This window comes from Kogia breviceps, chromosome 18 (assembly GCF_026419965.1).
Source record: "Kogia breviceps isolate mKogBre1 chromosome 18, mKogBre1 haplotype 1, whole genome shotgun sequence".
Taxonomy (NCBI): domain Eukaryota; kingdom Metazoa; phylum Chordata; class Mammalia; order Artiodactyla; family Physeteridae; genus Kogia; species Kogia breviceps.
Window position 1 is genome coordinate 51,425,180 of NC_081327.1, and position 12,805 is coordinate 51,437,984.

General features: G+C 44.3%; 1 protein-coding gene across 1 annotated transcript in view; it reads right to left on the minus strand.

The window, feature by feature from the left end:
- The window catches only part of LOC131744398 (polycystin-1-like protein 2), a 47,674-nt gene extending 39,346 nt beyond the window's left edge, over positions 1 to 8,328 (minus strand). Inside the window, 2 exon segments of the mRNA XM_067018377.1 lie at positions 3,995 to 4,142; positions 8,028 to 8,328. Of these exon segments, the coding sequence (XP_066874478.1) occupies positions 3,995 to 4,142; positions 8,028 to 8,328 (449 nt within the window).
- Positions 8,329 to 12,805: the final 4,477 nt, after the last annotated feature.

Genomic DNA, 12,805 nt, shown 5'->3' on the forward strand with positions numbered 1-12,805 from the left:
CTGCCAACAAAGAGAAGTTGTGCTTGGAGTACAAAGCAATGGAGGCAACAACTTAAATTTAATGATCCTATGACCCAGGAATTCCACTCCTGGGTATAAACCCAACAGAAATGTTTACATATGTGCATGAAAAGACATGTACTAGAATGTTCACAGCTGCACAAGTTGTAATAGTACAAATGGGAAGCCACCCCAATGCGTATCAACACTAGAATGGATAAGTTGAGGAATATTCATACAACAGAATGTTATACAGCAGTGAGAAAAAAGAAATCACAGTTATACACAGCAATATGCATAAATCTCAGAAACATACTTATTGAGCCGAAGTAAGACACAAGAGAAAATCTACTTTATGATTCTATTTATATAATTTTCAAACACGGGTCACAGTAATCGATGAAGTTAGAAATCAGTATCCTTGTGGGGGGGGGCGGCCCTTGGAGGATTTCTGGGTACTGGGTCATGTTTTGTTTCTTCATCTAGGTGCTGGTTACATGGATGTGTTTATTGTGTAAAAGTTAATTGAGCTGTATCTTTTTGTGCAGTTTTCTATACATATCTTATGCCTCAATAAAAAGTTTAAAAATTAGTTCAAAATTCCATCACTTGCTGATTTGTATACACTGCTTTGATACTTGAGGTGAATGTGATACAATTTAATGGAAGGTTCCCCCAGACTCAGCTCTGTCCAGAGGTGACTCAAAATAAAGACCCAAGAATTACGGCAATACCCAGATCTGTCAGTAGGTGGCGCTGACTTCGACAAATTTCACTTTATTCAAATTGTCTTTATAGGCACATAATATAATTTCAGAAATGTAGAAAGTTTCCCACGACAGAGAAACAAAACAGCTTGCCATGCAAAGGAGCACAAGACATGGGGAGTGCAAGGCTAGAAGGAGCTTTTAAAGGAGAAATCCTTTGGCTTCTTAGGCTGTTTCTTTTGAGGTTGAATCCTATCCATTAGCTCATGTGATTTATCTAGAATGGAGACGGAGTCCGATTTGAATATCCACCTCTTAGCCTAATGAGGAGTTAAGCAAAAGTAGGAGTCCATACAAACACATTTTTTCAAAGCACAGTTCACGGATTTGTGCCCCGTTCCGGGAAGATCCCACAAGCCGCGGATCGGCTGGGCCCGTGAGCCATGGCCGCTGAGTCTGCGCGTCCGGAGCCTGTGCTCCGCAACCGGAGAGGCCACAACAGTGAGAGGCCCGCATACCGCAAAAAAAACCCACCAAAAACATAATGACGTTTGCACGAAGTATGTGACTTCTGTATACTTAAAATTCCTGCCATTTCTCACATTGTAAACTGAGTTCTGAGGCTGCTAGTGCTGATAAGAAAGCATCAGAAATATATCTCCCAATGTTAATAAAAATGATAGCAGAAGGTGAGTGGGTAGTTTCAAGGTCTAACAGATCTTTAAAGTAGACAAAATTGGGTTATTGGGTTGGAGTGATGGTGGAGGGTATCACCATCTATTTCTTTCGAAAGAAAAAAAAAAAATGCAGTAGCTTTCACTTACAGCAAATGCCCAGAGGGTTTGCAAATGTAAAGCATTGTTTATTGCTGTTTCTCTTAGATTATGAAAACATTTAATCACACAGAGAATTCCAGAGAGTAATATGATAAACGTCCTTGGACTCACCATCCAGAGTGGACAAATATTTGCATTTTGTCCCATTTGCTCCAGTTTTTAACTACATTTGTATATTACTGAAATGTCATTGTGTAGCTAAAGAACTTAGCAGGGCTACAGTCAGTCAATTTTGACTTATGCCAAATGCAATGTGTATAAAATTTGGGAGCTGAAAGATTGTGTAACTTAGCATTTCTTGTTTTATTGTTGAAATGGTAGCAAACGGGAAGGAACCTGCAGCATAATGCCATGGGTATTTCTATCATTTAAACCTTTTTTTTCTCCGAAGCAACTTCATATATAATTTCTCATTTTACTCTGTGAAACAGTTAAGATCGCCATCAATATAAATGTGATAGGGAAGGAAATGGAAACCCCGAGATTGTGTCTGGGTCTCACATCATATCTGGGATAAGAACCCCAGCCTCTGGACACATGTTATTTTGCGGCATGGCACAATGCCTGAGACCCCAGAGGACTTCTGAGTTTGAGACCGCACTCACTGGATCAGATTTGGACTGTGGACCGGGTTGGCCCCCAGGTTGCCCCAGCCCACCCAGGCCTTCTGGGAATGGCAGGCACCCACAGGACTGGATTCAGAACCTCTAGCCCACACAGAGTAGAACCAGAGATGTTTCAGGGTTAGGAGAGGTGCTTATGGGCCTCCATGATTTCCCTGGGGATCCTTGATTTCCCTGAAATGAACCAGATGCCAAGGAGGATCTGGAACTGATGGGGCACCCCTTCAGCTGGGGCACCCAGCAAGGTAGAATGGAGCTTACTCCAGGCCCAGGTAGGACTTTGAAATGTTATGACTGTGTTCAGCTGCCATCAGCTTGGGGAGCTGCTCTTCCCTGGAGGATGCAGCGTCTGGTGCCCTTGGGCCCTGATGTTGCGTGCTGTGTTCTCCACCAGGGCCTAAGAGCCTAAGAGCCTGAGCTTTGATTCCAGGCAGTCCTGGCTTGCCAGGCTGTGCTATCACTCACCAGCTGCGTGGCTTGGGCAACGCTACTGGACCTCTTTAAGCCTCAATAGCTTTGGCTGTGAAACAAGATGATTATGTAGTTCAGCACTGTCCAACAGAAACAGTGTGAGCCACGTGAGTCTTTGTAAACTTTCTAATGGTCACACTGAAAACAGTGAGAAGGAGCAGGTGAAATTAATTTAAAAATTTTATTTCCTGGGCTTCCCTGGTGGCGCAGTGGTTGAGAGTCTGCCTGCCGATGCAGGGGACGCGGGTTCGTGCCCCGGTCCGGGAGGATCCCACGTGCCGCAGAGCGGCTGGGCCCGTGAGCCAGGGCCGCTGAGCCTGCGCGTCCGGAGCCTGTGCTCCGCAAAGGGAGAGGCCACAGCAGTGAGAGGCCCGCGTACCGCAAAAAATAATAACAATAATAATTTATTTCCTTAACCCCAGTAGATCCAAAATACTATCATTTCAATGTGTAATCAGTATCTAAACATCACTTAGTGAGATATTTGACATTCTTTCATGGGAAGGGAGCTACATCTTCAATATCCCACGTGCATTTACATTTACAGCACATCTCAGTTGAGAGCAGCTGTATTCCAAGGGCCCAGTAGCTCATATGGTGAGTGGCTGTTATTCAGGACAGCATAGCTCCCGCTTATGGGGTGGTTGTTGTGAGGATTAAGAAAGCTGCTTAGCTGGACTGTTATTAATATTGCTACTATTATTTTTATTATCCTTATCAACAAAAAACATTTGTACACCCAGGTGAGCACCTTCTTCACCCTGTTACTGACTCCTTGGACAGTGACTCAGGGGAGATTCCACAGAGCTGAGCTGAAAGGACCCAGCTTTCCATGACTGTTTGAGTGACCTTCTCCATTGAGAAAACCTGTGAGCACCATTCCTCCCATTCCCGTATGTATGCCCCTTTGTACTGTGACTCTGCCTCTTCTTCCGCCAAGAGGTGGAGACTATTTCTCCACCTGTTCAATCTGGGCTTGGCCATGGAACTTGCTTTGGTCAATGGGACATTAGAAAATGGGACACAAGTAGTGATTTGAAAAATGCTTGCACATTGGGTCTTGCTTTCACTCCCTGCTGGAAACTCTTCTGCCACCATGCAGATGAGCCTAGACTAGCCTGTTGGGTGATGAGTGACACATGCCACTAGCTGACATCCAGCTAACTGTCAGACAAAAGAATGATGTCTTCCTAGGCCATACAGCTGAGCTAGTCCAGACAAGAAAAGACACCTAGCTGATCCAAAGAACCATGAAAAATTATAACTATTATTGTAAGTCACTAAGTTTTGGGGTGTTTTGTTATGCAGCAGAAGCTGACTGATACATTTTTACTCAAGGCTCAGAAATTCCTCTTACCTTGTGGGGTAGTAGGGATCTAAAGTGTGGCCATCCCCCATATTAATTATACAGAACAGGTTTCCAATGTAGGGAGAGAGGAGCCCAGTAAGGCAGATGGTGACGTTATCAAAGATGAAACTCTCACTGGACACCATCAGCTTCAGGCCTGAAGATCAAAACTCAAAATACCATTTGCCGTTGCAAAGCAGATATTTCTGTTTAAAACCTACTCTCTTCTACCTGACCTTTATCTTTAGTGGGGCTTTTAAAAATTTTATTTTTACTTTTTAAAGTTCTTTTGAATTTTGTTTTTTATTCCTAGGTAATACATGACCCAGATACAGAATTTGAAATGTACAAAAGGGTCTACAGTGAAAAGAAAGCCCTCCCTGACTGCTATCCATCAGTCCCCCAGTTCTGCTCCCCAGAGGCAGCCATCGTTACCAGTCTCCTGGGTCTACTTCCAGAGATACGTACACACTCACAAGCATGTACATACTTTTCTATTTATACAAATGGTGCTCTGTTCACTATTTGGCACCTTCCATTTTTTTCACTTAGTATATTTTGGAGATTGTTCTATATGAATTCAGTTAGAGCTGCCTTATACTCTTTAATAGCTGCACCATGTACCCTAATTTATTTAACCAGGATCCATTGATTGTCTAAATGTATTTTATAATGATTAAAAAGGCAAAAGGCAAAGCACCTTTAGGAAAATCTCCTTGGCTAGGGTGGCTGATGAATCATTGTTAGCAATTTAGTGCACATTAAATTTTACAAATTTGAGCTTCACAAGTTGGCCTGGAGGATGGGGTGAGGGATAGAATTTGTGCTGGTTCACCCAGCCATGGGCTGATTGGTGCAGCACAATCTTTTGGTTTCTGACTTAAATGAGAAGGGAAAATATGTAAGAAGCTGAATGCAAATGAAAAGGACTTTCTTGAGCTGGTCAGAAAGCCATTGTGGTCCTGATTGGTACTGATTCGTGATCATCCGAGGAAACTCAGGATGCAGCAGGCCCTTCTGGGCACAGAGGCAGGAGGTGAGGGGCAGGGGATACTGCTGGATGAAGTCCTTCCCTTCAGAAATCAGAAACTGATGGTGGTCAGAACACACTGATTCACAAGGGACAAGGTATTTGAAATCAAAGTCAGGACAGAAAATCTGGTCCATGTGGTAGCCAGACCCAACTCACCCCCTACCCCTAAGCTACCCGTGTGTCTGATGACAGCAAGGCTGCAACTGGCAGATCTCCAAGGGCACCCTTTGTCCAGGAGCAAAACCACCAAATGGAAAGTGCTGCCAAACCATGTGGCCTCTCTTCCCAGAAAATAGAACAGGACACCCTGCTAACGCTTATTCCACCCAAGTGTGTTCTGCAAACTAGTGCCACCCCCACTTCCTGCACCCTCTCCTCCGTGCAGCTCTCCTCCTCCTGTCCCCAAGGACCTCGCTCTCCTCGCTGGCCCCTGGGGACCCCAACCTTCTCTGACTCATCTTTCCCCTTCAGAGCTCCTTGAACCATTACTCACGGACTCGGTAGAATTTGCCGTTCTGACTGATTAAATGGTTGGACAATGGCATGATGTGGTGTCCCAGCTTGAGGGAAAATTTGCAATCACACTGTTATAGGAATGAACTCGATACAGCCATCTTGGAGGGTAATGTGGCAATGTCTACTAACATTTAAAATGCACCTACCCTGTGACCCAGCATTTCCGCTACTAGGGATCTGTCCTCTAAAAATAATTCCAGGCGTATGTCAAGATATATGCACAAGAATGCACAAGAGAGCACTGCAGAGTGATCCATAACAACAAAAACTCAGAAACAACCAAAATTTCCATCAAGAGGGGAACAGGGCTTCCCTGGTGGCGCAGTGGTTGAGAGTCTGCCTGCCGATGCAGGGGACACGGGTTCGTGCCCCGGTCCGGGAAGATCCCACATGCCGTGGAGCAACTAAGCCCGTGCGCCACAACTACTGAGCCTGCGCTCTAGAGCCCGCAAGCCTCTACTACTGAAGCCCATGAGCCACAACTGCTGAAGCCCGTGAGCTCTAGGACCCACGTGCCTCAACTACTGAGCCTGCGTGCCGCAACTACTGAAGCCTGCGCTCCTAGAGCCTGTGCTCCATAAAAAGAGAAGCCACCGCAATGAGAAGCCCACACACCGCAACAAAGAGTAGCCCCCCGCTCACCGCAACTAGAGAAAGCCCGTGTACAGCAACGAAGACCCAATGCAGCCAAAAAAGTAATACTAAATTTAAAAATAATTTCTTTAAGGTTAAAAAAATTTTTTTTAATTTAAAAAATAAAATAAAAAGAGCATGGAAGTGTGCCTCGGGATGACAAGACATACTCCAGAGAGAAGCAGGGGCCCTTGTCAAATATACTTGGGCAGCCCTGAGTTAAAGTGGAAGGAATTTTCATGATTTTAGTACTCTTCAGAGCCTTGAATACACCAACATGATTGTTGAAGAAGTGTGTGTGTGTGTGTGTGTATGTGTGTGTGTAATACAGAGGTACACCAGACATCTAGAAAACACTGGATATAAACTATTTACTGTGAAGACTCAAAAATACATTTACCATTTTTTTAAGGGAAAGAAATCCGTACGTATGGTTAAAAAAATTCAAAGAACACAAAAGGGTATACAGTGAAAACATCTTCCCTCTTTCAACCTATGGACTACTCCCATTATTATGTTTCCTGAAAATTGTTCCAGGACGAATTATATCCATACATCAACATTTATGAATGCCTGAAATCTAGTTACACAAATGCCATCATATGGCACACAGCCAGGACAGTCCCTTGCTTCTTAAATAACACTGAGTGATGTAGGTTGGGACGTATCAGCCTACTCAGATCTATCCCATTTTCTGTAGCAGCCATGCAGTATCCCTTGGAGATTTTAAATAGACACGCTCCTTTAACTGCATGTGAATGGGTGTCCGATATACAGAAATCCACAGTTTCTGCATCTACAAAGCAAGAAACCATTCAATAGATGTTGCCTGAAGATGCATTTTAGAATTCAAATCCCTTGGCTGTGAGTTTCCTAAAATGAGCTTCCCCGGCTGCTCCTTTATTAAAGTATTTCCATCCATGCTGGTACATTTCTACAGGTGCTCAGCCCACACCAAGCTACTCATTTCTAAAACCCAGCAGCTTCTACTGAGCAATGGGAGGTAGCAGGACGCTGTCATCTTGAACAAGTCATTTCATCCCTCTGGACTTATTTTCCTCAATAAGAGTAGCAGTGCTTGCCTCATGGGGCAGGGGTAAGGCTTAAATACGGACATCCATTTTTTGTTGTGTACGGACACTGGGAAAACAAAAACGGCCAGAATCATGGTTCCTTCCCTTGAAGAGCTCATAGTCTGGGGGGAAGACACCTAAAAACTGAAGTCAGGCCGAAGTGCTCTCCTAAATGTGTGGACAAGATCCTACAGGTGCCAAGAGGAGGGCTCACCTGAACGTACGGGGGTTGGAGGAAGGGGTCCTCACTGAGCAAAGGGTAAGGTAGGGTTTCCAGGACGACTGTTACCATGAGACTGTCTAATGTGAATTGGGCTGTGCTAAGCACTTAACATACTTCAGCCTCGTAACAAGTGGGAGAAGGACATGTGGAAGTGCTTTGAAAATAGCTTAGTCATCATTTCCTGAGACTCCGTTTTCCCATCTGTAAAATAGGGGCAACAATCATAACTGTCTCATTGGTTATGATAAGGACTCACTGTGAAAATGGACGTGAAGCACTCAGGACAGTGCCAGGCACTATTCTAGCAAGAACTGAAGAAGCCGTAGCTAGTCTTAGGCACAAGCAGAGAAAGGGACATTTCTAGCATGTCAGCTACAAGCTGGATTCTGTGCTAGGTACTACACAAGAATTATTTTATTTGATCCACAAAACAACCAAAAAGGAGGGTCTCCTTACCATGAGCATTGGGACGTACTAATTTCTTCCATGGAGTTCTGGGTAAGAAACTATGGTGAGAATCACAGCCACAAGCTCCCCATAAAACGTAATTATCATGGCACCTACCTTCTGCAGTTCCATTCCAAGCCAAGTTCCATGTGAGTCCAATCCACCATTCCCTGTCCTGGGTGAGGTGCTTCTGCAGAAATAGCTGGGTGGCTTCACCATGAATAAAAACCAAATGGCCTCCTTGCTCCTTGCACCAGCTCTGGGCACCGTAGAAGGTGCAGCCGAGAAGCACAAATTCATAGCAAGCATCTCTGAAAGCCACCAGGCTCTTAGAGCAAAAGCTGCCGTCCTCTGGCTTAGCCGTAATGGCCCTAAACCCCAGAGCAAGTCCCAAGAGTACCAAGGCCGAGGTGCTCATCCTTGAACCACGGCTGGAGCATCTGGATGGGCCTGGCTCTCAGGTCCTTCATATGCCCGGGCCTTCATAACTGACTGCCACATCCATCTTTCCTTCTCTTGTTGTACCACATAATAGTGACTAACTTCTCGTTTAAGAGACAAAAGACTCAGAATGGATGTGTCTGCATTTTTGCTTCCCCCAGCTCTTGGTTCCATGCAGTTCCAAATCCAATTAATTTGCAAAAAGGTCTTGTAGAGACAGATAAAGTGGCTGTATCCCTTGTCTCCTTGTCATCGGGTCAACCATTAGCTTCCAATAAAAATTCCTTGTTATGGTTTTTATGTCATTACCCTTCAGGGCTAAATGTTTCACGAGGAGCCATCAGCTTGTGGGAAATATGCGATAAAAGAAAACTGGCAGGAAAGCTAGAGTTATGGATGGTAAAGAAACCAAGATGTGTTCATATCCAACCTCATTGTCTGCAGTGGCCGCTGTGCCCGGATGACAGTCACGTTCTCCCCAACGTGGCTTCAACCCTAATGGAGACTTTCTCTGCTCTCTGACTCATCACATTACCACTCATGGCTGTTTGAGAATAAAAATTTCCTACAAAATTTATTCAGTGTCATCAGGAAACTAAGCTTTTAAAACTTCAAACCTGCGCATCCTCACCTACTGCCTAAGCCCTCCAACAGGTGTCCATGGTCAATGGATCAAGTTCAAACCTCCTGGCTTTGTATTCAAGGCCCTGTATGAAATGATCTCTGACAACGTTTCCAAACGCATCCTCAGAACGTGGGGAAACATGCTCTCTCACCAACTGCTGATTCAAGTATAAATTGGTACAACCTCTATTGTGGGTAGTATGACAATATCTAACAAATAAATTTTAAAAAGTACAAGCTCTATAGTGGAGCAATTCCTCTTCTAGGAACTTTACCTACAGATGAATTCATACATATGTGACATGTCATATATATATGGTTTTTTGGTTTTTTTGTTTTTGTGTGTGTGGTAGGCGGGCCTCTCACTGTTGTGGCTTCTCCCGTTGCGGAGCACAGGCTCCGGACACGCAGGTTCAGCGGCCACGGCTCACGGGCCCGGCCGCTCCGCGGCATGTGGGATCTTCCCGGACCGGGGCACAAACCCGCGTCCCCTGCATCGGCAGGCGGACTCTCAACCACTGCGCCACCGGGGAAGCCCATATATGGTTATTTATTGCAGAATTTTGTAAGAAGGAAAGATGGGAAACAACCTAAACGTCCATTTAAAGAAAACTGCTTAATAAAACATGGTACATCATAAATAGCCACTAAAACATGAACATATTCTTTGTATACAAATTCAGGAGGATCTCTAAGATTTTGGCTAATATTAAAAGCAAAGTATGAGACATTGATGAGGTTCCAATCCCATTTACACAAAACCCGTATGAATACTTATTTGTATATGTGTGCAATATATCTCATAAGGGACATACAAGAGACTAGCAATAGTGATTGCCCGGTGTGGGGAGCGGGGACTAGGTAGGTGAGTGGGAGACAGACACAGGAGCAAGATTTTTGTTTCGTTGGCAGCCTTTTTGAGACTTTTCCATTTTGTACTATGTGAATGCATTACCTGTTCAAAAATTATAAATTCTCATGAGCCCATCATTTCCCCAGAAGCTCAAAGTCATAGCTCATCCTGTCATAATTCATTGCTGGTGACCTTCCTTCATGTCTCTGTGCATTTGTCTGTGCTCTTCCTTTGGCAGGAACCCCTTTCTCCTTAGTCCGTCTGTGATCACCCTCAAGCTGTTCCCCGGTGAGCTCAAACAGCACCTCCTTAACGAACCTTGTAGAACTTGCCTCAAATAATATGCCTCTCTCCTCTGAGTTTCTTTTTTCTTTTTTTATAACAAAAACTTTATTAAGATATAATTCACTTTCCATACAATTCATCCATTTAAAATACATGTCAACAGTTTTTAGCATATACACAAGGTTATGCAACCATCAGCACAATCGATTTTAGAACATTTTCATCACTCCCGAAGAAACCATATTCTGACCAGCATTCACACCCCGTTCCTGCCTCGCCCAGCTCTGACAACCACTAAGCTACTTTCTGTCTCTAGAGATTTGCTTATTCTTGAAATTTCATACAATCCTACACTCTGTGGCCTTTTGTGACTGGCTTTTTTCACTTTAGCATAGTGTCTTCAAAGTTCATCCATCTTGCGGCAGGTATTAATGCTTCATTCCTTTTTTTTTTTTGGCACTTCATAAAAGTCTATAGAAAATAAATGTTCAATGAAGGGTTTTTCAGAACTAATATAGCCCCACCTTAGCTTTGTTTACCTTCCTGAGTAGTGTTTGTTGTTCATGATAGCTTTCAAGATTAATTAAATTTGCCAAAATTACTATGATACTTTAGTGGTGGGAAAAATTGTTTTTTGTTTTTGTCTTTGTTTTTTGTGGTACGCGGACCTCTCACTGTTGTGGCCTCTCCTGTTGCGGAGCACAGGCTCCGGACGTGCAGGCTCAGCGGCCATGGCTCACTGGCCCGGCCGCTCCGCGGCACGTGGGATCTTCCCGGACCGGGGCACGAACCCGTGTCCCCTGCATCGGCAGGCAGACTCTCAACCACTGCTCCACCAGGGAAGCCCTGGGAAAAATTGTTTTAACTACTAATGCCAGAGTTCCTCTTGGGAACTTTTTCTTTAGAAAAATACCTATTAGGCCATTTGGGTTGTGATAGGGAGGACACCAAGGGCCTGGTTTGTACCGTTATAACAAGAGATGGTCTTCATAAGAAATTAGTAATTTGAGGTTGGAGAAGGGAACCGTGCAATGTGGTGGGACTCTGGAACATTCAAAAAAGGTGTCAGATAAACCGTTTCTTGTGGCAGGGTGGCCAAAGGCTTTAGAGAACACAGTTGTCTAATGTCTGGTTTTAAGCTGTTAGCTTGCTCTGACCTAAGTTACCATTATTTTGTTTTTTGCTTCCACCCCTCTCTCCCCCAGCCCCTGGCAACTACAACTTTCTATCTTTATGGACTTAACTGTTCTGAACACTTCATACAAATGGAATCATACGATATGTGTACCTTTGTGCCTAGCATATTTTTTCAAGTTTCATCCATACTGGAGCATGTATCCATACTTCATTCCTTTTATTGAGGAATAATATCCCATTGTCCAGATAGACCACATTTTGCTGATTCTTTTTTCTGTTGATGGACATCTGGATTATTTTATTCTGTGAATTTCTTGGGGGGAAGGAATAATGTCTCTTAACCTCTGTCTATCCCTTGGCTGGCACACAGTAGGACTCAATGAGCATTTGCCAGCCTGGCCCCATCTCCCAGGTCCCTGGGGCTGACACTTGACCCCCCCCCTCCCTTTCCCAGAAGCCCTTCCAAGACCCCTGGAGTAGCCTTGCCAGGCAGAGCCCTGGGTAGAATTTGATGTCATCGCTGACTCACAGGCTGGAACACAGGCTGGGCAGAATTGGTCTCTTATCTCCAGGGGCCAAGCATCTAATGACTTTCATTAGAAAACTATGTGGAAGGCCACACGCAGAGATAATGTATCTCCTGGATAAAGGCTTCATTTATGTCCCTCGTGGAACATGCTTGGACACATTCGATAAGGAACACAAATTTGCAGGCTGGATTCCATTTCCACATTCTTTATATTCTGACAAATTGCAGACTCCTGGGCACAGAATTCATCTTGGTGATGTCAGCTCCCAATGTGCTTTAACCTCTGTGTATGTGAAGGGAGGAAGCAGGACATGGCTGGACCCATGTGAGCCTGATTCCAAGGATCCGATCCAGCTCTCTACGCCCCCAAATCCTGCATTGCAGGATCAGCAAATGAAAACAGAAAGAGAGCAAGTTTGGTTTAAATAGGGCACTGAGCATAAAAAGAACCATAAAGCTATTCATGCCCTGTGGCCCAGACATCCCAGTCCTGGGAATAGACCCATTTTAGTTTGGGTCCCCTCAGAAGCTGAGACGAGAATTTAAATGCAAGCAGCTTATTTGGGAGGGGGCGCAATTCTATATGAACTGGTGTTTTTGTTAGTCATATTGAATCTTTGCCTTCCATTCGATCAGAACGACAACATGACAAAAGAAGTCGCATGGTCCCATCACCCTGATACATTCTCATTTCTTTGTGGTTTCTGCAAATGCTTCTATTCTTGAAGATAGATGTTTACCCAGACACAATCGTAGTGTACGTATAACTAGCTCATATTACATCCTGCATTTCCCACTTAGCATTAGACAGTAAGCCTTTTCCATGTTGCTAAAGGACGTTGAAATCCGCATGGTGGTGGCTGAGTCTCCTTTCAATGCGTGGACATTGACTACACCATTCCTATTTTGCTAGATGTTTTCTGTGGTTTTCGTCACCTGTTTGTGATCTGTTCACTTTTGCTATCCTAGTCAACACTTCGATGAACATCTTCTTGCACTTACCCTTTAGCCTGGGCTGAGTTATCT